The 27,240-nt window shown below is 47.7% G+C and overlaps 2 protein-coding genes across 2 annotated transcripts; one reads left to right on the plus strand and one right to left on the minus strand.

Moving 5' to 3' along the window:
• Nucleotides 1-7,432: 7,432 nt before the first annotated feature.
• On the minus strand, nt 7,433-10,263 carry LOC136539103 (cyclic dof factor 1-like). The gene is made up of 2 exons (XM_066531041.1): nt 9,908-10,263; nt 7,433-9,142 (listed from the first exon to the last, which is right to left on the minus strand). Exons 1-2 carry the CDS (start codon nt 9,995-9,997, stop codon nt 7,847-7,849), a joined length of 1,386 nt encoding a protein of 461 aa, XP_066387138.1. The 5' UTR covers nt 9,998-10,263; the 3' UTR covers nt 7,433-7,846.
• A 6,919-nt stretch (nt 10,264-17,182) lies between these two features.
• LOC136536701 (uncharacterized) lies at nt 17,183-17,494 on the plus strand. Its single transcript, XM_066528906.1, has one exon. It carries the CDS (start codon nt 17,183-17,185, stop codon nt 17,492-17,494), a length of 312 nt encoding a protein of 103 aa, XP_066385003.1.
• The last annotated feature ends 9,746 nt before the right edge of the window (nt 17,495-27,240 follow it).

The raw sequence follows: 27,240 nt of genomic DNA on the forward strand, positions 1-27,240 counted from the left end.
ACTCAGCCCCCGAGTCTGGTCCTACGTCCGGTCAAGCATGGCCCTCTCGGCCAAGACACAAACAACTGACCGAACGTGGCTGGTCAAGGTCCGATCCAGCGTCTGATCCTACACCTTCGTCTCCTTTTCTTTTTCTAACTTATCAACCGCTTCACCCTTGCTTCCAAGTTGCTAACCACAAAGTGTAGAACTTGTGTTCTCATGTGTTAGCATTTTTCAAAGCATTTTATAAGGGTTAATTTTTAGCACACTAGGTCCCTAATGCATATGCAAGAGTTACGTCACCTAGTGGCACTCGATAACCGCTTAGCCAAAGATTTCCCCTCTTTATAGTACGGCTATCGATCATAAATCACTCACACCCTCTATGGTGTCTTGAGAGCAAACCAAAAATGGCTCCTACCATTATACCTTTGCCTTGAGCCCATTTTTGTTTTTCTCTTTCTTCTTTTTGAAATGTGAAGCACTTGATCATCTCTTTTGTGGCCATCACCTTCACCATGACCATCATCTAGCTCCATCACTTGGATTGGACTACCTTATCTAATTCACACACTTAGATTAAAGTTTAGTCCTAGGTTTCATCAATTATCCAAAACTAAACTAGGGCTTTTTGTGAGACAAATCAAAACAAGGAGATGCAACGATGTATTTCCCGAAGTTCAAATCCCACTTGGTTCTCATGCTTCCATTGTGGAAGTCATGAGCTGCCTCATGGCCAGGCTCTAGCTAGGTTTCTTTCAACTACTTTCCACACTACTAGATGATCTTTTCCCTTTCAGGGGCAAGATCGCAGCCCACACAAACTCAACACTCCACACCTTGGGTGCTCACCGATGACACCAAGCCATTTAGGAGCAAAGCTCCAAGAGTAACAAGTGCTTCACAATGAAACTTGACTTTGCCACAAAGTGCTCAAAGCTTGCTCAGCTGTCTATTGCTCTCACACAAGCTCACAAGACTCAAATCTTGCTCTCCAATTCAATGGATATGGCTAATTTCATTCAAGTCCCACAAAGAGTGAACTGGTAGCTCTTTGTAGACTTAGCTGGTGTGTATGGACATGGAAAAGTTCAGAAAACCACCAAGGGCCGTGGAAGTGGGTATAATAGCCCTCCCATAAAAACTAGTCATTGCACTCTATCTGCAAAAACGGGCCTGGCCTAATGTCAGAACCGACCTAGAGTTGTTTTTTCAAATCGCCTAGTCATTGCTCTCGGCTTGGCTGATTTTGGAAACTAACCTAGCTGGATTTCCCTGACCGCACACAAAATGCTCTCTCAACTATGCTAATCACTCAGATTTCCCACTTAGGTTGTTTTGAGCACTTCTAGGCCACATCTAGCACTTAGTGTCGCATTTCTCTTAATAGTATGATGTACCCATACTTAAGATTTAATGATAATAAATAAAACCACTTGAGTTTGTCTTCCTTCAAACATTGTGGTTGCTTATCTCCATCATTTGAGGGCAACCAACACTTTCTTGGCTTTGAGCTGAACTACCTTGAGCTATGACTTTGGATATCTCTAACCATTTGATCAAGATTACACTTCTCATCCAAAAGTCATCTTTCCATATAATTCAATAATGTATATTGCGATGCACATTTTTTGATGTTTGCATTTTTGTCAACCCGATGTCATAAATAGCAACCTATGACATAAATTGCCTCTATTATGACATAAGTTCAATGTAAAAAATGCAACATTTCTTGTAGTGACTTTCTACTTTACTTAAGTACTTCATTACGTGTGCTTGCTTTAGAAGTATATTTTGAGCTTTGTTATAGCTTAGTACCTTAGTTTACTACCTTGTTTAATGTGGTTATATCTTGCACGTGTTTCAACACTCTTATAGAGTGCTCTGGTCTCATTTCACCGGAGCTCGGGCCGGAATAGTAGTTTCATAGATTAAGCATGGTGCTTAGCTATAGCTTGCCTATGTTTATGGCTAGACCCACATATAGTTTTTAGTAGTTGGTAGGTGGTGACATCCCTATCCATCTTATGTATTCCACCATGTTCGATCTAGTTCATAAGCATAGGTCTCTTTGCAGTTTATTTCATCAATCTCGGTTGGTGTTCGGGCTATGCCCTGAAGTGCTACCGAATCCCTCAATTTTTGTGTTTAACTGTGTTGCTATAGCTCATACCAAAGTTGTGCTTTGTAGTAGAAGTAAATTAGGAATCTTGTACTCACTCGTTGTTCTTGAGAGGTGGTAGCAGATCAACAGCGGATCGTAGCCAAGCAGCAGAGGAGAGATGATGAGATCTTGTAGAGCAGAGGCATCAGGCCAGGGTTCAGGAGTAGCAAAACTAGCAGTCATCAGATGGTCACCATGTTCTCACAGATGCAGGCAAGGTAGGACCAGTTCTAGCAGTAGATGATGATAGACACAACCACTAACATGGCTTTCTTCCAACACCTCCTATAGCACACTGGGTCCTAGATTTTGTTCCACCAGTGCTCCAGGCACCTGCAGTTTAGATGCAGACCATCGTAGTCCTGGTTTTTGGATAGGTCTATCTGGCACCAGTGTAGTTTACCTCCCCATCACCTCAGTCACATGTTCCATAGTTCTTTGCTACTCTAGGTTCAAGGATGGTTCAGGGGATGATGACTCAGCTATAGACATGTACAACTTCGTTCCATACCTAGTCAGACTGAGTCACTACTTATGTCGATGATACCAACCATTCGAAGCCTCTCTGCTAGCTTTAGTGAAATCATAGGACACCGTACAACGCTCACTACTTCAGTGCTTGTGACCACCTTTGCGGCTCCCTCTACTATGACTACAGAGATACTTCCTTCATCAGTAGTGTCATCAAAGCCGCCACCTCAGTTGAGTCCATCTCCTCCACCTACATTAGCTCCAGAGACTACAGCTACTGCAGAGATAGAGGTGACAACTCTAGTGTCAGAGGGTCCGCACACCACTACAACTCCTGAGGCTACCTCAGTTGAGACTTAGACGATAGACACAGCTCTAGAGTCCTCACAGCCTTGCACTCAGACATCGACAGTCGGTTAGGTAGAGGCTGATAGTTCTTCAGAGTCATACGAGAAGGCTTTGGTCCCTCATTCTAAGGTTGCTCCACACACGACAACGCTCGACTCGTCTACCTCTACCCAACCTATATGGACCCTTAAGGTTTTGGTGCTCGATGCCAAACGAGAGGGAGTTACGAGTATGTGACTTAGGGGGGAGCGTTTGTGAGAGGACTTGGTTCTTTTGTGTGCTACTATTTCATGCATCATGTGTATGTTTTCATGCATTGTGAGATACTATGTATGTTGCATGTTTGTGGTGATACTATGTAACGTGTGTGCTCTCTACTACATATCATATGCCATGTCACCATTGCTTGCTCGCTTGTTATGCTTTCATCATATTCTTTGTGAAACGAGCTTACTTTGTTGTACACGTGCTTAATTGTTATATATTGTGTTCATGTTGTGGACTTGGTTCACATAAGCATGCCTAACCCATTTGTTCTTATTGTCTCATGCTTATGCAAACCAAATATTTGAAAACCTCATTTCTCTCTTATATGGACATACTTGAGGTTGTGTTGTCATCATTCACTAGAAGGGAAGATTGAAAGCATCTAGGCTCCTAATTTGGTTTTTTCTATTAATGACAACACAATTATTGTGACTAACGTGTGTTTCACAGAGACATTATAAGATAGGCCACAATAATGATTGATGAATGGGTAATCAATGGTTTTTATGCCCCTATTTAATGGAATTTGTTTTGTTTTTCAAAAGAATATGCGATAAGGTTGAGGCTGGACTAGTTCTAAGTGTCGTTTGGGGTTGAGAGACATCTACAGTAGTTTAGGACTTTGTTTTTTCTTTGGCCATACTATAATGGGGGATATCAACTAGTAGCTTGACCTATCTGGGTCTAATGAGTTAGGTTTAGTGCACACTTTTGTTCATTATTTGGGATATTCGTCCTTCTCATTTTATCTTCATTCAGTTTTGAAATGAGTATTTCAGATCCTAAATAAGTTCAAATAAAAAAGTTATCACCTACAAAGTTTTATAACTTTTCGAGAACTACACCTTTGGTTGTAGTCATTTCTCCATCCAAGGTTATTTGAAAATTTTGAATTTTAAATGTAAGAAATTTAAACGTAACTTTCTTTGCATAGATGATTTCAAATAAAAAAGTTATTAACTACAAAGTTGCATAACTTTTAAAATCTAAAACTTTTGTTTTGGTCATTTCTCTATATAAGAATCATTTGAAAAATTTAAATTTTACTACGTAGCTCCTATTTTTAGATATGGCTTAATTTATAGCTGTCTCTAGAAATCGATTTATAAAGATGTCTTGAAATAGAGCTGCCTCCAGAAATCGATTTCTAGAGATGACAGGAAATGGAACTGCCTCTAAAAATAGGGGTTTGTAGAGACGAAGCCGCCAGCTCTACAAATGTATTTCTAGAGGCAGCTCGGTTTGGAAGGGGCACTGTAGAGGTGGCTGGAAATTTAGCTACCTCTAAAAAAAACCTCCCGTTGCTACAAATTGTTCTCGTAGTAGTGTGGACCAGTGTTCATGTTCATGTGTACACGATGGAACCCCTGATTTTTACTGGCATTTTCACTTGAAACCATTTGAAACACGAGCATGTATACACTTAAAAACGCCTTAAAGTTTTCCATGTACCGACTAATTAATATATAGACCTTGACCAATTCCACCATTAGACAATTACTAGTACCTGTAATCAGCCTGTGTGACTACAAACAACTTACTGGTTCACATCAATTGCGTCAATTACAGGGCATGTTCACCTTTGGTTTCATATCTTTTTCCCCATTTCAAGAGCGACATGCCAAAAAACCTGCCCGTCTGTGGTGGGTTGGTTGGGCATCACCATCTCGTCTCTTTTTCTTATGCTCTTTCCTTATTAAAACTTGACCACACGTAAAACAAATACTAGTACCATTCAAAATAATCATGATAAGGTTGTTTAAAACTCGATGTGGACTTGGAAGTTAGAATTCTCATAGCTAGTTACTCGTGAGTCATCTCTAGCCACTGTGTGGTGTGGCTACTTTTCTTTTCTTTACTTGCCTTTGATTGGAAAGTGCACTCAAAGCTTGTTCAAAGTTCTTTTTTAAAGTCTTTTTCGGTGCATCACTTTGAAAAGGTGGCATGCAGGAGGCTGCACAGATGTCGAATTCTTATAGGATTTGATATCCAGGTGTCAAAAGTGATTATTTCACTTGTTTTATAGCATATATATATATATATAGCTAGCCGAAAGTTACTCATGATAGACGTTACATGAGCAATTAAACCTGGCGGTTTCTCTAAGTTTCTGTATTTAAGATTTTGCTTTGCGCCTCAGCAAACATAGGTTCAACAATATTTTTCACATAATCTTTTTGAAAAGATTTTTTTTTATACATGTTGAATTTTAAACGTATTGTTAGTTCATAACGCTTTCAGGTTATATTTCCTGTTCTCAATCACATATTTCTGAGATATGGGCGCAATTCGAAATGTACTTTATGAGCATACATTGGTCTGAGTCGTGGGTGCAATATGAATGCACTCGCACCACTGAATATCCCAAAAGGCTATCTGAGTGGAACTCGGTTGTAAACACGAAAACCTTCTGCCCAACTTTTTTATAAGCACAATGCTTACTAAGGCATTGGGTGTTCAGCACTTCAGCAGTAGTGTTCAGCACGTACTTAAGCACAATGCTACCATTAATTACTTCACTTTTCAGAACCTTGGTTGACCAGACGTTGACAATTGGACATACGCGTGTGAACTTTGGGGGGAGGAGATTAGGTAAAATAATATAATGCCATGTTTAATTGGTTGACAATTGTGCAAGTGGAGATGGCACCACCCAAATGTCAACCGCCAAAAAGGCAGTGTGAATGGTGGTAATGATTGATTGTGCTTTGAAACACTGCAAAGATGGTTTCCTAGTTAACAGATAGGGACGAAGTTCATCGACCATTTTACATGCATCGTCTGTTTACGACACATATGCATGTTTCTTTTCAGTTTATGACCCCATATGCATGTTTTTCCTTATTAATAAACTAGAAAGCATGCCCATATTGTTGCGTGGTGCTCGTGCCAATAATAATTATTTTTATTGAATTTAATTAGACTTAGCTCAACCTTAAATTAAATAAATTTAAGGTCCATAATAAATGCCGGCAACAAAGGACTAATCTCATATGACAAATTGACTCGACATAAATAAGTTATTATTATATGCACCTACTGTGAGCTTAAGTAAGGAGAAAGACGAGCCACAGGGCAGCACACATGCCACGACACCAATGCGCTAAGTGGTGTGGCGATAATAAAATTTTGTAGCTCCAAACTCAAAACAAAAAGAGTAAGTGTGAGAGACAACTAACCAAGGGACGGAACATGAGAGAGACGTACGGATAGGGAAGAGGGATTTCCTTCATTAGTATTATTAGGTATAGATTATCAGAAAGAAACTTCATCGATGGTTTCTTTCTATGGTGGTGTACAGTCAAATTTTCAGTTTGTATAGTATTCTCTCCGTCTCTTTTTAATTATCGTTCTCATTTCTTGAGAAGTCAAACATATTCAACTTTGACCAGATATATATAATGAAATAATAATATTTATGATGCATAATTAGTATTATTAGATAGATCCTTGAATCTATTTTCGAAAATTTATTTGGAAATACAAATATTGCTAATATTTTTTAGAAATTTAGTCAAATTTAAGAAAGTTTGACTAGCACGAATACTACAGCAACACTTAAAAAGAGATAGAGGGAGTACGTGAATATCAGTGCCCTAATATTGGTTTAATTAGTAAACATTTTATTTTTCATAGGTCCGTATCTCCCTCTCGTAAATCTATGTGCTAGATCTGTATTTCTCCATTTCTTTTGCCTGTCAATTTCCTTATTGATTGGACTTCTTTTTGTAGGAGTGAGCTGGCAGTAGTATGCAAATTGCAAAGGAGAGCTAAAATATTCAGCTTTGGCTTTTGAGGTCAGTGGGGGCAATTGCACAAGCAGTTGCATGTCACTTTCCCTCCTTTTGGGTTTTGGCCATGCCCGGCTCCACTGTTTGCACCACTTTCATGGTCGAATTATCCCAACCAAAAGGGCAAAAAAGGAACGAGGAAAAATGGACTGATACAGAGAACGCAACAAAGGCCCCGTTCGCTCGGAGGAATTTGGAGGAATCTAGAGGAATTTACGAGAGGAAAATACTGTTCCGGATGAAAAAAGAAGCGGATCAAGCCGGGTTTAAGGACACGCGAACGGGGCCAAAGAAATCAGATACTGTTAGCCATATTCGTTGTTGCCTATCCTGATGCAAGAATAAAGTAGACAAATACAAGGTATACTAGTAGAATATATTTTGAATCTAGTGGACTGGTAGATGCAAATGAACCAAAAGAGAATACTTTGTTATAGAAAGGACTTGACAACAAGTTGCTGAAGAGTGCAATACCTGAAGCAATATATTCCCCTTCTTAATGTTATTATTTATCTACAACCAGAGACCTCTTATTGATCTCCTGCAAATCTTTCTCAAACCCAAATAGCTAATTCTATGTACATCCTGCGTGCCGCCTATATTACAAGTCCACAAGTAGCTATGTTACACATACGCATACACTATCTCTGTTTCCCAGCCAACATATATATACCTATATATATAGATATATATTACAATCCTCTGATGATTTACCAAAAAAAATTCAGTACTGTCAGGCTAAGCTCATGTTCAGATGAGAAGGCTGCATGAGAAAATTCCTGCTGCTGCTAGCTGATGGATCGATGTCCTTCAACTTGAAGAATCAAGAGCCCTCCTGGAATGCCACCGAGCGCGTGAGCGCGACGGGATTCGCGTGCAGGAGCGGCGACCTTGTCATCATGGCCTGCTTCTTGGTGGCCTCGAGCTTGGGCTCGAACACCGTCCCAAGCTGCTTGTGCCCACCAGCGGCATCTGCGTCCTGCTGCTTCTTGTCGGTTTTGATCCCGATGAGGGACCAGATCGAGCTCCTGGCCACCTCGTCCACGTCGTCTATCCGGATGGTCTTGGGAGCCCACACCTTGGCGTTGCCGCCATGGGCATTGCCGTTTCTTCCATCGTCACCGTCCCGGTCCCGGGGGTGCTTGCCCAGCCCCAGCGTGTGGGAGTCAGCTGCCCCGGATGATGAGACCGAAGGAGCACTGGCGGTGGTGGGCGACGACGACGAGAGGCCCGCCGGTCCCTGCGACTGCGACGGGGGCTGTTGCACCGGCCATGGCAGGCTCCAAGCTCCCGGAACCATGCAGCCCCAGTAACCCGGCGCGGCCGGGTATATCGGGATCGCGATGCCCGAGGAGAAATACGCCGCCGGAGATGGGGCGCAGCTGTACGGCGGCCACACGCCGTTCATGTTTGCTGGGTGCTGCACTGATCCGTCGTCTGCGTTGAGTACTGCAGCTTCGTCTACAGAAGACCTGTGGTTGATGGTCTTGTTGTCGTCCCTGTTGGTCGATCCTTCGCTGCAAGGACCCGGGTTGCCGGCGTTCCTGATGACCGGGGCCAGGTGGCTGAGCTGCTCGGCGAGGTCCAAGCATGCAGGACCAGGAGGCGCGCCGCCATGGCCGAAGCTGAGCACCGTGCCGTTGGTCGTCTTGAGCGTGTCGCCGCCGCCGCAGGCCCGGACCCTGTGGAGGAAGTGCGAGGCGGCGGCGACGGCGTTCTTGTTCTTGCGGCGTCCGGCCCCCACGGGCACGTTGCGCATGGCGCCGCCGGCGGTCCAGTACCGCTGGCAGTTCTTGCAGAAGTGGCGCGGCTGGTTGACGTTGTAGTTGTTGAAGTAGCAGAACTTTGTGTCCATGCTGTTGCAGCGCGGGCACGGCAGCACCTTGTCGGGCTTCTTCAGCTTCTCCCTCTGGCTGGCAGCATCGCCGCTGCACTTGCCGGGCTTCTGATAAGTCTCCGGTGAGCTCTTGGGGTCCTCGGCGTCCACGACCTCCGGCTGCGGGGACGGTTCGGAGGAGGAGTCCGGGTGCGCGTGCGCGTGCCCGTTCTCCACGTCCAGGGCATGGGCATCCTGATCCTGTTCAGTCGAGCTGCTGCTGCTGCTGCTCTGCTGAAGATCCTAGTAGAATCATAAGATTTTATTTGATCAGCTCCTATACATAGTTGATGCATGGAAAACAGTTGTAAAATTCGAATTTCATCATATGCCTTATTAATTAGTTACAAGGCTGGTTCTTGCGTTTTCCCACTTGAATTAGACATCTGATTTCCATGGGTGGAAATTTGGGGGGGGCAATTTCTTATATTTTACACTGTAATATTAGCACAAATTTTTTTGAAGAAAAAGTATTAGCACGCACTACATTAAATAAATTACTAGCAGTAGTAATAGTAGTGCTTAATTTCGTATCCCCCGCCGTATTTCGGACAAGAGCGAGGGAAAGCAAGTTGCTGTTTTCTTAGAAATGGTGCGATGCCCAAGCAAGGAGGCAGTCAGTGGAGACTACTAGAAACAGCTTTAGGCCTCCACGTTTACACCATGCCTGTTGGACCGCTCACTGCAATAACGTCAATGCTCCTACGTAAATGCCCTGTTTCGGAGAAGAAGAGCATCGTCTATCTTTTCGCAAGCAAAAATGGCACTCAAATCAAATTAATCAGTAATCACCCCCAAGCCGAGCGAGTCCAGTGAATAGCCCGAGGAATTAATCAATCAATCATCCCCTCACTGTTGAACAGATCAACAACTCACCGCTGGCTCATGTCCATGACCATGCCCTAGCTAGCAAACCAACCCCAATAACCAAGAAACAGAGACTCCACTGGAAATGAACTGAGGACAGCAGGTAATAACAAAGCAAGCAAGATGATATAGATCTCCAACCTTGGCGTCGCCGGACTCCGGCACGGGGATGGTCTTCCCGAAGAGCTTGATGAGGAAGTCCCCTCCTCCTCCTTGGCACTCCGCAATCATCTTCTTCGCACTCGATCCAAACAAACACAAGCTCCCGGCTTGCTGCTTTCTTCTCTCCTCTTGCTGCTGCAAGCGAAAGCCGAACGAAGCAGCTAGCTAGGTGACAGACGGACGAGGTCGAGGTCGAGGTCGAGGTCCCGCAGGTAGGTTCACTTTGCAGCCGGAACCGGAAGAGACGACGAGGCCGGCAAAGAAACCTACGAATGGAATTTGGTCTGGTGTGCTGCTGCTGCTGGCCATGGGCAGGGGAAGGCGAGCGGGTATAAGAGGGGAAGAAGTTGGGTGGGGGCCACGGCGAGGGCTGCACAGCCACAAACTCGGCTTGTGGCCTCCGGGGTGCGTTATTTGATTCTCCTCCTCGCTCGCCCTTCGCCTTTTCTGCCCGCGCGTCGCCGTCGTCGGGCAGCTGGCGCCCTCCGCTTGGCTGTGCCTCCCACGCTGCCCCGATCGCTTCCTCCTTTGCCCTTTTTGTACGCCGCTTTCTTTCTGTTTTCTTTTTCTTTTCTTTTTTTTTTTATGTAGCGCCTCAGGCTTATGCTGATTTTTCTTTTTCTTTTTTCCTTAATACTCTCTCCGTCCCAAAATAAATTTTGTTTTATGTTTGTCCTAAGTCAAACTATTTTAAGGTTTGACCAAATTTACAGAAAATAACATCAATATTTGTGACACTAAATAGATAGAATATGAAAATATTTTTCATGATAAATCTAATAAGACTTATTTGATATTATAAACATTAGTACTTATTTTTATAAATTTGGTCAAACTTTAAAATGTTTTACTAAAGATAAACCTAAAACATCACTTATTTTAGACCAAGAGAGTAATAAATTAAAAGAAGTAGGATATCTCTACCTGGCGGCAATAAGTGAAACTCCTCCAAAACAACCCCTAAACCCTAACCCGCCAAAGGCGAGAGAAAAGATCTACCGACTTTGCTGTCATACCAACCAAGCAGTGTGCACAGTCAAACCGTCGACACCATGCTCACCGACCATGACGCATTTTTGGCCGAGGTACACACACAACTTCTCCAAGCGCAGGAGTACGCCCAGCGCCACTACGACACTCATCACCGTGATCTGGAGTTTGCCACGGGCAACTAGGTGTGGCTCCGATTGCTCCATCGCCCTTCCCAATCTCTCGTACTCGGCAATCGCGGCAAGCTAGGACCACGGTACGCTGGGCCGTTCCAAGTCCTGCGATGTGTGGGCGTGGTGGCCTACTGTCTCCAACTGCTAGACGGTGCCCGCATCCATGACGTGTTCCATGTGGGCATGCTCAAGCTGTTTCGTGGGACTCCACCGACGACCATCCCGTCGCTCCCTCCACTACAAAACGGCCGCCTACTGCCATAGCCAGAGCGTGTTCTTTGTTCTAGTCTCCGCCGCGGCATCTGGCACGTGCTGGTTCAGTGGGCGGGCCGTGGGCACGCCTGATGCTGAGGCCACGTGAGAGCCAGTTGACGCGTTCTGTGTAGCGCATCCCTCCTTCCGGCTCGAGGACGAGCTATTCCTCGAGGGGGGAAACGTCTACCAGAGGAGGAAGAGAAGCCATGGCTAGGATTGCGCACTAATCGGCAAGGGCAGTGCACGGTGCGGAATGCATGGATGACGCGCGGTGCGCGGTCACCATGGAACTTCAGTGACTCCGACGCTTCATGATGGGATTAGATCAGTTTGTTAGCTCCTTAGATTTTGCATGAGTTTGTTAGGGAATTGTTAATCTTTGCTATATGTACTGAACACTTTGGTTAATAGAAGTCAGATGAAGATTGATCTAATCTCTCCCCCTCTCTCTCTTCTCTCTCTCTCAGCGCACACTCCATCGAGACACGGTGGGCCAGCAGCACGGTGTCTCAACCTCGCCGCCGTCCAAAAATCAAATCCTGGCCTCCCACCTCCCATGACTATGCTCTACGCAGCGGTACTAGCTCCAACACTAATACCTTATATGGTAATGATTCATGGCAACCCTTAAAAGTAGCTAAAGTATCAATGCATTAGTCATATTTTACATGGTGCACACCTCCCAGCCGTCACCAGCTTCTAGGCCACCTCCCTCTCCCATTTCTAGTTGTCTCGCCGGTGGCTAGAGGGGGTGGGAACCATCTCTTTAATAGTAGTACGTGCTAGTAGATCGAATCCTAAGTCTAGGGTTTAGGTATCAAATGTCGTTTATTTCGATGTTTGGTTTTTGGTGCTCCCTTCTTCTCCCTGCTTGTGGCCTCTAGGTGCTATTTTCTCCATCTCGCTCTCATTTGCCTTTTACCTCCCTTGCGTTACCATTGCCAAACAGCTGGCGCCCTCTTCTTAGCTGTGCCTCTACCTTATCCCTTTTCCTTGCATCCAAGTCAGCTTGCTTGCCCATTACCCTTATCGTTTGCTGTTATCTTTTTTTTTCCCCATCTAGCACCCTAGGATCGTGCTGATTTTTTTTTTAAAAGAATTAGGATCTGCCTATATGGAAATAATAGGTGAAACCTCTCCCAAAATAATCCATAAACCCTAACCCACCAAAAATGAGGAAGAAGTACCGATGCAAGATTGGATTGCAATGTACAAGAGCGAAAAGTGGAGCTGATGAAATTCTCGATTTCATAAGCCCATTTCACCAGAATTGATTGTGGCGTTATCTCAACAATTTGCGCAGGAGCCAAGGCATTTTTTCCCAACACATGAGTGGTGATCTGATGTACAATTTTGTAATGTTTTTCAAATTTAATATTTCTTTATTGAAAAATGAAACGCTCCATTGAGCATTAACATTTCTTATCTTTTGAAATTGAAGCTCATGGATTTCTCCATTTCACAAGCCCAATCATGAGTGGTAATCTGATCTTTTATCCATTGATGTCACTGGGCTATAATATTGCTAAACTTTAGAATATTCTGTTGTAATATATTGATACTGTAGTGGTACTTGTACAAGGTCATTGATGTCACGTGGCATCAATGGTTGTACTGTGGATCCGCCGCCCAATTGACAAGGATTTATTGTGACGTTATCTCAGCAATTTGTGCAGGTGGCTAAGGCAATTTTTCCTAGCATACATGAGTGGTAATCTGATCTACAGTTTGTAATGTTCTTCAAATTAATAATATCTTTCTTTATTGAAAAATGAAACGCTACATTCAGCATTAACATTTCTTATCTTTTGATTATTAGGATTTACGGGGTTTGTGTACCTCGATGGTAAAAAAGTTTGTTGCTGGAATTTATGGCATGCTTACTTTTCAATGGGAGTCTTTTATTTGATTATCATGTTTCACAGTTTAAGGGGTGCCATATGCGCTTTGCCACAGGATAATGGGACTCTGTTTGTGGATAGCTATCCACCACATGTGCTTACCATGTGTTTTCCACTACTACGGAAATGATTTGTAGCAACGTCTCATTTTTTAAGGAACGGCTCTATATTGAGCCACCCCTACAAATGGTTCCCAAACGAGCCGCCCCTACAAATGCTATTAGTGTTATGATCCGCCCTTACAAATGGCCCTATTTGTTGGGGTGGCTGACGAGATTCTAACATATGGGTATGTTAAGCCTCGGGTCGAGTGGTTCCCGAACGAAGAAGGCCCCCGACCGACCCCTCTAGGATAATCCGGGGGCTCGGGGGCTATACCCATCGGGTACGCTCGCGTGCACCCTCTGGAGAAGATACCCTGTCGGGCCTAACTACGACACGACCACCGCTTGGGGCTTGGGCCCCCAAGCCCCTAGGCTCCTGATCTACGACGACACTTCGGCCCAGCCCTTGACTCCTGCCCTGCCAACGACACCAGCCAAGGCCCGGGCACAAGAAGACACACCCCGAGCTACCGAGGCTCGGGGGCTCCCTGGCGCTGCCCCTTGGGCACGGCATTGCCGGTCACTTTCCCGACAAGGTCACGCACGGGGCGTGACACAAGAAGACAAAGCTTCCCCGCGGCCTCAAGGGGCTCGGAGGCCCCTAGGCCCGCGCATCAGCCCCTGAAGCCGACCTCCTTCACAACCAAGAAGACTCTACAAGGTCCACCTGTGGGAGACCGATTCAAGCTGACAAAGCCTGACTCGCAGAGTGTCAGAACAAAGCAGCCGGACGGCACCCAAGGCTTCTTCGGCTCCATGACACTGCCACGGTCCATAGCACGTCGCTACAAGGCCCTCCTAGACTCCGGCGCATGTAGACCATAGACTAGTTCCCCCAAACCGCCATGTACCGGACCTATCTCGTTATATAAGGGATAAGGTCGGACCTAGGGGGAGGAGGAGAAGGAGAAGATAGATCATTCCATTCCTCAGCCTTGGCTCAGTGTCGAGAGCAAGGCAACTCAACGAGGGGCACCGAGAGCTCCACCACCATATCCCATCGTCTTCCTCCTCTCTGATGAGGGAAAGGCACCACCGACGGCAAGGCAACCTTAGGATTAGCATCGAGCTAACCCCCTACCAAATCTCTCCACAACCCTGTTGTAACCCCCTAATTTTGGGTGCTTTTGAGTATAAAGATCATCACCTACTGGACGTAGGGCACCAATTGGCCCAAACCAGGATAAACCGTTGCATCCTCTCTGTGATTATTGTGTTCTTGAGTCCACCCAAGCCACTAGAGACCCAAACTCTAACACCGACTTGAACAACAATGCTTATCGTGGTTCTAACGCTGCGACAGCTGGCGTGCCAGGTAGGGGACAACGTTAAGTGTGATTCTAGCTCTCTACGGTGGCTGGAGCCACACGCCTCATCACTGGAGCAAGCGGCGCCGCCCAAGACGGCAGTGTCCGCTTCCCCGATGAGTTCTTTGTCACGGCCGGCGCCTTCGCTCTGGGCTAGGTCCTCAACTTTGGGAGCCAGGCCTATGTTGCTGACTGCTACGGCAAGCGAGCCCTTGGCATCGCCCACTCTGCTAGGGCTTCTAGGAGCAAATCTCAAGGTCATAGCCCGATAGATCCGACACAGTCTGGGCCTGAACCCTACCTGTCAGATCGTCGCCAGATGTTTTACATGCTGGCCAACGTCCACCACTAGATCACCATCGGTGAGGTGCTTCCACTGCCTGACCGCTTCTAGTACTACCTCCCAGACCTACCTTTTGGGATCTAGAACACGACGATGTCCTTTTGATGGAGCTAAAGCACCTCATCAATCATGAGGCGCCACGAAGTGCCATCCTCTCTGGCGTGGTAGGGACCAATGTCCCATCGCTGCACACCTTCCTCAAGATCCTTTCGGGAAGCGACTCGGAGTATGACTCTAATGACATCGACTACAGCGCCCCTCCACGCATGTGCTACCACATCGATGGTGAGGTTCTTGCCGATGAGGCGCCCGAGCTCACGACGCCAGACTAGAGTCCCCGTAGCCGCGCAGCCTACCTCTAGGAGAAGGAGAATCACCTATGGGCTCAGCAGGTGAACCTAGAGGCCGCCGAGGCATAGCTCGAGCACCAAAGGTAGGACCTTGCATGGCAGCGAGCTATGCACCCTCTTGGCGATGATGACGACGCCCGCACGGGGGCTCCCAGCGGCCTTTGCTTTCCCCATGTAGCGTACAACATGGTGGCCGCCGCTTGCTGCCTGGAAGACATCTCTGACACGTCGGACCCAAAGACCAACGAGCGGCTAAACGAGGCAAAGCAGCTCCTTAACATCGCCCTCGAGCAGCAGGCCGAGAGCTCGGTGTCCTAGCGCTACGCCATGCTCTCTCGGCCATCCTAGATGATGGCCACTCACAATGGGGACCGCTCTGATGCTCATGCCCCATAAGTAGGGGGAGCAGTGGAGACACCTTCGGCAACAGCTTTGACCGGTCGCGGACCCAACACGCCAAGCCTCGGTAGGAGCAAAGGCGTGATCTTTCTCCTCGGCGTCCCCCCACACGCCATCGAATCGGTGACGACCATGACATCCATGACACCATCGAGGCCAGGCGCCATGCTCAGGCACAACCCCATACCCCTGAGCGATGGGGCGGGGGAACTGCCCTGGATCACTTCGGCCCCTTGGTGTTCAAGGTAGCGATCCGAGCAGCTCCCTACCCTAGGCGTTTCCAGCCACCAATGCACATCTCCATGTACGACATTGAGACCAACCCGGATCACTAGCTAGAGGATTACCGCCTCACCATGAAGGACAGGGGGTCAGATGATGACTTCGCCATCTAGTACCTTCCTCTGCTTCTGTCAGGCTCGACCAGAGCTTGGCTCGAGCAGCTCAAGCCTGGCAGCATTCACTACTAGGGGATCTCTACTTCGTCTTCATTGGACACTTCCATGGTATGTACACTTAGCCTGGGAACTCACTGGACCTTCACAATTGTAGGCAAAGGCCCGACGAGACCCTCTAGAAGTACATCTAGCATTTTTCCAAGAAGCGCAACGAGCTCCCCAACATCATCAACGTCGATGTCATCAACGCCTTCATCTGCATCACAACTTATGATGCGCTCATCCATGCGCTCAGTAGCGAGACCCTACGCACAACATGGGAGCTCCTAGACATCACCACCCAGTACGCCACCAATGAGGACGCGGTCTAGGCCAACTTCAGCGGCAAAGCCAAGGCCATCGGTGGGGACGATAGCGGTGATGACCCTGCCTTATCCTAGCAACACCGCGATACTAGGAACAAGGACCAGAAGCACCGTAGGGAGGAGATGGTGGCCGTGGCTGATCGCACTACCGGACCTCAGCCCCACGGGCGAGTCGCATGCCTAGAACACATTAAGAGGGCGCTTGAGGCCCCCTTCCTGTTCCATAGGGGGGAAGGCAAAGCACCTCCTCAAGGACTGCGCTACCATGAAGGGCTACATCCATGGCACCCTCGGCCAACATGGCATGGCCTAGAAGCCTATCCTGAAGATTGGTGACCTGGCAGGAGGCGCCTAGGAGGAAGACACCGAGTTTCTAGAGGTCGAGTGCTGCCTCATGATCTTCGGGGCTCCCACGTCTACGAATCCTGCCGGCAGCGCCACATCACCAAATAGGAGGTGAACGCCGTTCACACCCTCGCCACTCCAACACGGCTCCAATGGTCCTAGATGGCCATCACCTTTGACTAGGAAGACCACCCCTAATAGTGCCCCTCATCCGGGGCGCTACCCGCTCGTCATTGGCCCGATCGTGGGCACCTCGTGCCTCACCAAGGTGCCAATGAACTAGGCAACAACCTCAACATACTCTACGCCAGTACCCTCGTCAAGATGGGCATCCCCCATAACAACCTATGCCCTAGCAAGGCACTATTCTATGGGATCATGCTGGGGAAGGAAGACATGCCCCTCAGGCGCATCCGGCTCAACATCACCTTTGGCCAGCCAAACAACTTCCATAAGGAGCCACTCACCTTTGAGGTGGTTGACTTCCCTAGCGTCTACCATGCCCTCCTCGGTTTACCGTGCTTTGCCAAGTTCATGGCCGTCCCCAACTACACCTACTTGAAGCTCAAGATGTCTGGCCCAAACGGGGTCATCACCACCGAAGGGAGCTTCGAGCAAGCCTACTACTACGAGTAGGACTACATCGCCCAAGCGGCCACGCTCATCACCCCCTGTGATCCTGATGGCTCTAGCCATGATGTAGGAAGGGCGTTGGCAGAGGAAGCAGCCTAGGCAGTAGTGGTGCTTGATCGACCGAGCATCGGCAAGGCAGACAAGGTTCCTAACGATGGTGGTGGCTTGGCTGGCCCCTCCATCCAGGCGCTAGGCCCCCTAGAAGGGGTTGACCCAATCGATATGAGTTCTGACCTTTCCCCATGAGGGAAGGACAATGCTGAGCCATCCGCCCAGTGAAAGGTCCTAATATGGCTAGAGGGGGGTGAATAGCATATTAAAAACTTCTACAAAGCACTAGAGCAAATTGGTTAGTAACACAAATGGCGCAATGCAATTTTGCTCTAGCTCTATAAGGGTTGCAAGCCACCTATCCTAACAATTCTAGTTACTATGATCACTATCACACACAACAAGCTAGATCACTACTCACTAAGCTAGTCTGCTCTCAAAGATTAACTAAAGAGCCACACTAACCAAACTAACAAGCTCTCAAAGACTAACTACACTAGAGATCTTGACAACTAGTTTGCGGGAATGTAAATGAGTAAGTAGGGTGATTATATCACCGCATAGAGGAGTGAACCAATCACAAGATGAACACCAATTCAATCACCGGGAGAATACCAAAGGGCAAGAGACAACCAATTTTTCTCTCGAGGTTTACGTGCTTGCCAGCACGCTAGTCCCCGTTGTGTCGACCAACACTTGGTGGTTCATCGGCTAATAGGTATCACACACATAGCCCACCACAAGAGGCAGCGCAAGAACCTACCCACAAGTGAGGTAGCTCAATGACATGAGCAATTTACTAGAGTTACCTTTGACACTCCGTTAGGGAAGGCACAAGACCCCTCACAAGCAACAGATCGAGGCCAGAGACAATCACTAACTCCGCTCAATGATCCTCCAATCACTAGGCCATCTAGGTGTTGGCAAACACCAAGAGTAACAAGCTCACGACTAGCCGAAAATCACCCAACTAGTGCCACAAGATGATGCAACTCAATGCAATGCACTAGAGGCTCTCTAATCTCACTCAAGATGATGAAATCAAGTGAACAAGTGAGTAGAGTGTGTTGCTCAGCTTCCAAAGAGTGTGCACAAGTGTATGAGGTGCCAAGAGAGTGGCCAAGGCCGACCACTAGCTCTATTTATAAGCCCACAAGCAAATAGAGCCGTTACCCTTTGGAGCCACCCTCTACAAGGGCATCGGACATGGTGGTGGTGGCACTGTCCTAGGGGTGCCCCCCAATGATCGAATCCAATGGCTAGTTGACTGGTTAGGCGGTCATCGGACAGGGTGGCGGTGGCACCGCCCCTAGGGTGATGGTGACCACCCAGCCACTACCTGAAAAAACCCCTCTCTCTAGATTTTTATGGCTGTGACACCGCCCTACCAGTGGTGGTGACCAGGCGGTGCACCGTCCACACGATGGTGGTGTACACTGGATGCACCAGTGCCCACGCCCATGCTGCTGCTCCTCCACCGAGTCTAGGTGGGCACTGCCCTAGGGGTGGTGGTGCCACCAAACAAGGTGGTGGTGCCCCCAACCGAACATGCCACTCTCGGCCTCCTTACTCGGTCACCGCTATAGGGGTGGTGGTGCATCGGACAGGGCATAGCGGTGCCCCTGTGGCAGCACCCTGAGCCCGGCTATGCCTCCTTTTCTTCACCTTTTTCATCACCTTTGTAAATGTACTCTCCAAGCGTTTCCCCATCATGTGCAAGTGTGTTAGCATTTTCACAATCATTTTTCAAAGGTTAATCACTTTCTCACCGATTGTGCACTAGGCCTAAATGCAATGCATGAAGTCCAACACCTAGTGGCACTAGATGACTAAATTGTCTAGTTAAGAACCCCTCTTAATAGTACGACCATCTATCCTAAATGTGATCATACTCTCTATAGTGTCTTGATCACCGAAACAAAATCCCTAATTATACCTTTGCCTTGATCTCCATAGGATTTTGTTTTTCTCTTCCTTCTTTTCCAAGTTGAGCACTTGATCATCATCACTTGTGGCCATCTCATCATTTCATGTGATCAACATCACCATTTGAGTGCCACCAGGCTTCACAACTTGGATTGCACCAACCTAGTTCATATCACAACTCATGCCAAAGGTTACTGCATAGGTTTCATCAATTATGCAAAACCAAACTAGGGCTTTCAATCTCCCCCTTTTTGGTAATTGATGACAACCTATTTACAAAGATATTCAATAAAATCTTTTTGGATTCATGTTGCCTACCCAAGCATATTGCCATGTGTAAAGGTTATGGACAAGTTTCATAAACCTAAAATTGGTAGTATTAGCTCCCCCTACATATGTGCTAAGAGTTTGGATTTGAAAGCTTGCACATATGCATGGATAGAAAGTTTGGGAGAATAATAGCTACCAAATGATGCTAAGGTGTAAAGAATGGACCTTTGAAGCGTGATACCAATCGGAGTTGCCAATATACACCATCCTTAGCACCATTAGTAACTAGACATTCACAAAAACTAGAAAACCCCATGAGAATTATATGAAAGGATCTAGCTTTTACATGATAAGCACAAGTCTAGTTACTCTTCCTATTCTTATGCATACTAGTTTTCATTTCATCAATCATTTTATACAATCTAGCATACACCACACAAGCATGAATCAGGAATTTAGAACTTGTGTCGTGCAAGCAAATATATGTAATGCACATATAAATGCAACATACAAGTTTATGAACTTGCTCCCCCTACTTGTTTTCTTTAAATTTTAATTGATCCCCTTACAAAGTCATTTCATTTATTTGCTCCCCCTATCTCTTACTATCTTTGTAAATTCTCTCCCCCTTTGTCAACAATTAGCACAAAAGGTGAGCTCAAATTTTAGATACCATGTGAAGTGAGGATCATTTTCCCAATTTGGTTCAATCTTGATCACTTGCAAAAGATATTTAACTCGGTTTGATCCAAGGGCAAGCTTCTTCACACCTCCAAATAAGGGTTATCATGCACCATGTTGAGTTAAACACTTATAGCTCATCGTCTAAATCAAACACTAGGTTCACAAGCCCGTAAACATGTCATATGCTACCACTAGATCATTTCAAACATATAAGCAATAGTGGTACCATACAAGCATCAAATTCATTTGAATTTTTATGAATGAGCGTAAGACATGATAGGAATGACTAAATGCACTAAAGAAGTCCTTAGCAATGGATGAATGACATGTCAATTGATTTTACCTTGCTTTGCTCGAAGGAGAGGCATGTCATATAATGGGTGTGCATCAACACATATTTGAGAAGTCAAGTATGTTCAATTCATTCCTTAGCTTGCAAAACCTCTTCTCATCAAGTGGCTTGGTGAATATATTGGCAAGTTGATCATGGGTGCCCACACTTTCAATGCAAATGTCCCCTTTTTGTTGGTGATCTCTTATGAAATGATGGCAGACATCAATGTGCTTTGTTCTTGAATGTTGAACTGGGTTGTTGGTAAGCTTCACGACACTCTCATTGTCACATAGTAATGGCACTTGTTTGAACTTGATTCTAAAGTCACTCAAAGTAGCCTTCATCCAAAGTAATTGAGCACAACAACTACCGTCCGAAATGTACTCCGCTTCGGTGGTTGAAAGTGCTACACTATTTTGCTTCTTTGATGACCAAGACACAAGTGATCTTTTCAATAGTTGAAATGTGCCTGATGTGCTCTTTCTCTCAACTTTGCATCCCGCATAATCGGAGTCCGAATATCCAATCAACTCAAATCTAGCTCCTTTGGATACCACAATCCAACATTTTGTGTATGCTTCAAGTACCTCAATATTCTCTTGGTGGCCTTCAAGTGTCTTTCTCTTGGTGAGGCTAAAAATCTAGCACACATACAGACACTAAACATCACATTCGGCCTTGATGCGGTCACATAGAGTAGGCTTCCAATCATAGACCGATACATCTTTTGATCCACCATGTTGCCACTAGCATCACTATACAAGCTTCCAATTTTATGTAACAACTCAAAAATTTCCAAAAATAAAAGTTGTTCAAAATTCAAAGTTCTACAACTTTGCTTTTATAACTACCCCCTAATTCGGTCTACATTTTGAAATGAAATTTGGAATTCAAATAGGGGACATTTAAAGAATCTCGCCTTTTCAAATTACTTCAAATTTTTCATAACAACTTTGAAAACTCCAAAAACAAACTTTGTATAGCTTGACAAGCTCTACACTTTTGCTTTATGGCTCAACCCCAAAATATGCTTAGATTTTGAAATGGGTTTTCAGGGTAGGATTTAAATACTGAAAATCAGGGTTTTTGGAAATTCAATTCAATACAAGGGATTTTAACTCAATTCAAGCCATGCGAGTCAACACATATAACATAAAGGTAAACTTGTTTTAGTGTATGCATATCAAAATTTTCACTAACACATGAATGATGTGCTATGCATATGATGACATGGCAGGTTTTATTATTTAAACACCCGAGGTGTGACACCGAGCAAGCCGGGTGGTCCGAGGAGCAGGTTGGTACCCGTGTGTCACCGAGACTAGTGCTAGCGCGCGACTCGCAGCCAGAGGATGCCTCGCCTGCTGCTCTAGTCGAGGCATCCCGAGCCGAGGGTTGCGGTGACCTGCAGGCCAGGCAGGAGCTAGTTGCGATGACTCTGCCCCCGGCTGAAGTGAGGGGGCACGGGTCGCACCCTAGTGGTAGTCCTTGCCCTGCAGGCCCACCGACATCGGGTCTTGCCTTTAGAGTCGTGCCGCTTACCTCCCTGTATGTTTTTCTTTGTTTTTTTGATCTTCTGCTATTGAGCCTTTTTGGAGTATGACTTACCTACACTTTTTTGTCAGTGGTCGGGCGATGATAGGGTTGAGCATCGCCCCAACTCCCGTGCAGGAGGTTTGGAGGCCCACCCTGCAGCGCGTCATGGTGAGCGATGGGGGGAACAGGGTGGTAGCGGTGAACCCTTCCCTTCCAGGGGTGGCGCCCCCCGAGTCGGTTGCTAGTACGGTGGCGGCGGCGTCGACATTGGCGGCGATCCCAGTGCTGACAGCGGAGGTTGCGTTGGAGGTGACTCTTGTGGCCTCTCCTCCACCAGCTGAGGTAGAAGAGGAGAGGGAGACCGAGTTCTCTACCTCGCAAGGTGGAAGGTTGCACGGCTCACCCTCACGGTCGGAGCTAAAGGCGTTGGGGGGAGACACGGCTGGGATGGAGTCAGAACACCTGACGGTGGCCCACGCAACCGAGGTGGTGGAGATCCCATACGATGACAAGGCGGGTGACATGGTGGAGCTACCGATGTCGTTGTGGGAGCTAGCGGTGGTTCAGTCAGAGGCTAGGCCCTCCGACATGCTACCGAAGGGTGACCTGGAGTGGCCCTACCCCGAGGACCTAGCAAAGGTGTGGTTCGTCCTTTGGGATTCCCAGGAGTGTCAGCTCTAGGACATCCTTAGGGGGAAAGGACTTGCCACGGTGTCCAAACTTGCCAACCTATCGGAGAAGCTCGAGGATGCCCAGGAGCAGGTTAAGTCCGCCCAGCAGTTAGTCCAGGTCGACCTGCAACTTGCTGTGGCGGTGAGTTTCTCGTATTTGTTCTTGACTTCTAAGTCTCTTATTGGTTTCCTCAGCATGCTTGTTTTTTATTTTCGTAGGGTCTGAAGGAGATGTCGTCCCACAAGTCCCGCTTCCTCTGGATGGAGCATGCCTGGGTGGCTAAGCTCGAGCATCAGCTAGAGTCCGCCCGCCATGATTCCTAGGACTGGGCAACCGAGGTGATCATGGTGCGGGCGGAGGAGCAGCGTGCAACAGAGCGGGCGACCGCCACCGAGCGGGGGCTTGAGGCGGTGAAGGCTCGACAGGCGGAGACTGAGGTGGGGTTGCGGACATCCCTGGTGGACACCAATGCGGCTCTCCAAAAATCCCTGGAGACCCTTGAGTCAGAGCAGAGCGCCTTGGTGTCAGAGCGGAATGCCCTGGAGTTGGCGCAAAAGGCCCTAGAGTCATAGCGAAAGGCCCGATCAGAGGTAGACTAGGAAGTACTCGTGCTTTAGGGCCGGGTGATGGGGACAGAGGAGGCGAGTGCCCAGCTGCACGAGCAGGTGGCCCAGCAGGCAGAGGAGTTCTCCACCTTTGAGAACTTTCGCCTTGGTACGTACCTTTTCTATTGTTCATCGCTTTGGTTTCTTCCTTCAGCCTGTTTCTGAGCTTGTCGCCCTTCTTCCAGAGCTAGGCAGAAAGGTGAAGTCGTTGGAGCGGGACCTAGAGACGGTTAAGGCAACTTTTGGCCAGAATGCAGAGGAGCTGGCCAAGTCCCGTGAAGAGCATCGTGCTCTTGAGGGAGAACTTGACCAGATCTATAATGTTGCCCAGCTAGTTGTCTTGAAGGTCTTCGGTTGGTGCCAAGTACTAGCGCGCCTGCTTTCCAGCTGGCGGAGGTCCCAGATGTGGTCCAGGATCTTATCACAAGTGGGCTATTCTATAGAGCATTGGGGGTGTTGACCTCGGTGGCGACGTACCACCCGAACCTAGACTTCGCCACTATCTGTAGCGGGTATGCTAATGGCTTGAGCACAGAGGACATCCAAATGCTCAGGGAGAGCTTACTGCCGCATGTAAGGTTGGTGGTAGAGCAAGTCTCTATGTAGTGGGTGATGGACGTCCACTGTGAAGACATGGCCAGAACCATGTGTCGGGAGGACGTCACCCAACCTGCGAATGGTACGGAGCCTGGGTCAGAGGTGGACATCACCCCGACTTCGATCGAGCCGAATGTTGTTCCACCGGGGAGTGAGCAGCCCGCGCCTTCGCCGGTCGTACCGACAGCAGATGCCGCCAAGCTGCCCCAATAGTTTGTGAAGTATAAGAAGTTTAGTAGATGTAAAGAGATTAAATTCATGGGGGAGCCCCCGTGTAAATGTTCTTGTGTACTTAATGACTATAGTCAGATTCATTTTTTGTGATGGAGTCACTCCGTTCGGGGAAGCTTGTCCCTTTCGTTCCTTAGTTTTCCCTTAGCATAATTTTGTTTTTTATTCTTTGCTTCCCGTACTTGCCCGTTCTTCCCTTAGGCTACAACCTTGGGAGTTTGGGGCGTGGCCCGCGAGGCTCAGCTGCTCGTAACCATAGGAAAGGCGGGGTGCGATCGGTCGGAATATTTTAAAGCAAAGCTACGTAAGGCAAATTAAAGGAACGAACTATCCTTTTGTTTGGGTAAGAAGGAGTTTGACCATATGATAGTAAACAAAAAAGAGAGGTAGTAGTGTACCCTCATGGAGCCTCCGAGCAACCCAGGCCAAAAAGTGTTTGGGTTAGGGTGCTTTTATAGGAGCAAACGCTAAGTGAGCAATGGTAAGACTAAAATTTAGGGGAAGAAAAAACGACATAGCTATTCCAAGCATTTGGTGAGAATGTCGTCGTTGTCGTCCTTCAGTCGGTAGATGCCTGATCAGATCACTTCAACCTTTAGTCATCCAAATCCTTGTCCGCTATGCCCCTTCCTTGGATGTTGCTTCTACGCCTTTTTCTTCCTTTGGCCCGCCGGCATGTCGCAGAAGGCGCTTGAGGAGCTCGTAGTCCTTGTAGAGGTGTTTGATGGGGTAGGCGTGGTTGGTGCATGGGCTCTCCATGAGCTCGTGGAAGTAGGCCAGAGGGTCCTGCTGGGTCTGCTTGCCCATGTGATTAGCTGTGGCGACCAACGCGGAGTTGGCCGGTCGGCAGTGATCTTTTCTATTCTTTTTCCCCTTCTACGTGGAGGGGCCCTCGTCCTAATCCTAGCGCTTGGCCTTGTCTTTGCCTCAGCCTCCATTGGAGCACGGTGGGAGCAGAGCTCGCTGGAGGCATTGGGCAAAGGTCCGTGGTCCTGGGCCATCTGGGCTGGGACTTTGGTCGCTGCTACGAGTGTCTTGGTTTGGCCTGAGCCGCTTGTGTATAGATGGACGATGTGGAGCGGTCATCAAGTCAAGACAAGGTGTCGATGTGGCCTCTTGTGCTGCGCTTGGCGGTTGTAGTGGTGAGCAGGTGGAGCGACTCGTCTGTTGCATCCCCATTCCTCTAGTGGGGAGTGAGGCCGCAAGTTGGTGTCGCGATACAGAGCTCTTCGCTTGTTGAATGACGGCGGTCTCCACTAGTGCCTGGAGGTTATGGTGGATCACTTGCTCCTGAGGGTCGTTTAGCTCGGGCAGGCCGTGCAGAAGCATTGCCATAGCGGTGATGTTCTGATTGGCCTAGGCAAACTATGGGGGATCGTTCCCCCTATCCATGGTGTTGCGCTGGACCCGATGGGCGCGACCCCGGGCGCTGCTCACCGGTCTATGCGCATGGGGAGCAGTGTAGTGCACCGAGCGCGCTGGCGTAGTCGGTGGCTGGTGCAGTCACTGTTGTCGTAGTTCCTCGCCATGCTCCCGTGAGAGCATAAGGGTCTCCACATGAGGGTCCAGAGGGTGTGAGTCTGCAAGGACTCTGTTACCACCGGTGGCTGTCCCAGAGTGTCCGCCATAGTGCACTCCCAGGACGGACGGTGGTGGGGCACCACGTCACCGATGCTAGAGCTGTCACTCTCAACATCGTCGTCCATGAGGTCGAGGAAACAGGTGGGAGCATAGCTCACCATCCCCATGAATTTGGACATGAGTGGGGGAGGCACCGACATCCTTCGGAGCCCATGGGCATACGCATCCATGGGAGACGTGAGGCCATAGGGGAACCGGTCGTATGGCGGTTGCTGTGGGGACAACGGGGTCCCTTCGGATAATCGGTGGAAGATAGAGAATAGCAAGTAAATAATAGTATGTATGTTACTCATAGTGGGGTTTGAGCAGAGAGTTTGCTTGGAATGAAGCGTGGATTCTGCGTCGTCGAAGTCATGCGTTCCGGAGTCGATGGAGGGCGCCCCTCCGACGGGTGTCGGAATGAGTGCCTCCTCACGGAGGTGTTGTACACCAATCCGGTCGGCAACGAAGTCTAGGCTTCTGAGGAGGAAGGCCTTGGATGGCTCGAAGACAGGTGGAACCCACATCCCAATAGGTGGGAGCGCGGGAAACTCTAGTGAGCCGAAGCGAATCGTATCGCCAGAGCCCGCCATGGTGAAGGTGGCGAAAAAGTGGGCCATTCGATGACCAAAAAGTGTTGACCGTACAACGTCTTCCCCACGGACGGCGCCAACTATTGGTGCAAAAAGTGACCAATAAGTAAATATTTGTAGTTTTGTCATATGTTGTGATCAGAGATGGCCTAGCACTCAATGACACTGGGTTTATATTGGTTCAGGCAATATGCCCTTCGTCTAGTTTGAGTCGGTCGGTGACTTTATTCCTGAGCCCAGGTGCTCAAAGTTTGCAGTGGGGTTACAAACAAGAAGGAGAAAGATGGGGGGTACAAGAGGTCCGGTCGGACTCTGGTCAGAAGGGCCGAGAGCGACAGAAGCTCCGCTATGAGCTAAGTGTCCAAGTGTGTGCTTGAGGTTCAAACCTGGTGGTTCTATGGTTGTGAACTAGTAAACTTGATCGATCTAATGAATCTAGAATGACTTGAATTTTTGGGAGAGAGTGCATCCCCTTTTATAGACAAAGGGGATGGCCTTACAAGTGAGGGGGGGGGAGAGTACGTATGCTTCTAAGCCTTGTCGCCCAAGCTGACGGGTATAGGATGATGGTAGGCTCCCACAACACTGTTGAATGTTAGATGCACATGGGGGGTGGTGTTGTTTTCTTTG

The sequence above is a fragment of the Miscanthus floridulus genome, chromosome 2, assembly GCF_019320115.1.
Source record: "Miscanthus floridulus cultivar M001 chromosome 2, ASM1932011v1, whole genome shotgun sequence".
NCBI lineage: Eukaryota > Viridiplantae > Streptophyta > Magnoliopsida > Poales > Poaceae > Miscanthus > Miscanthus floridulus.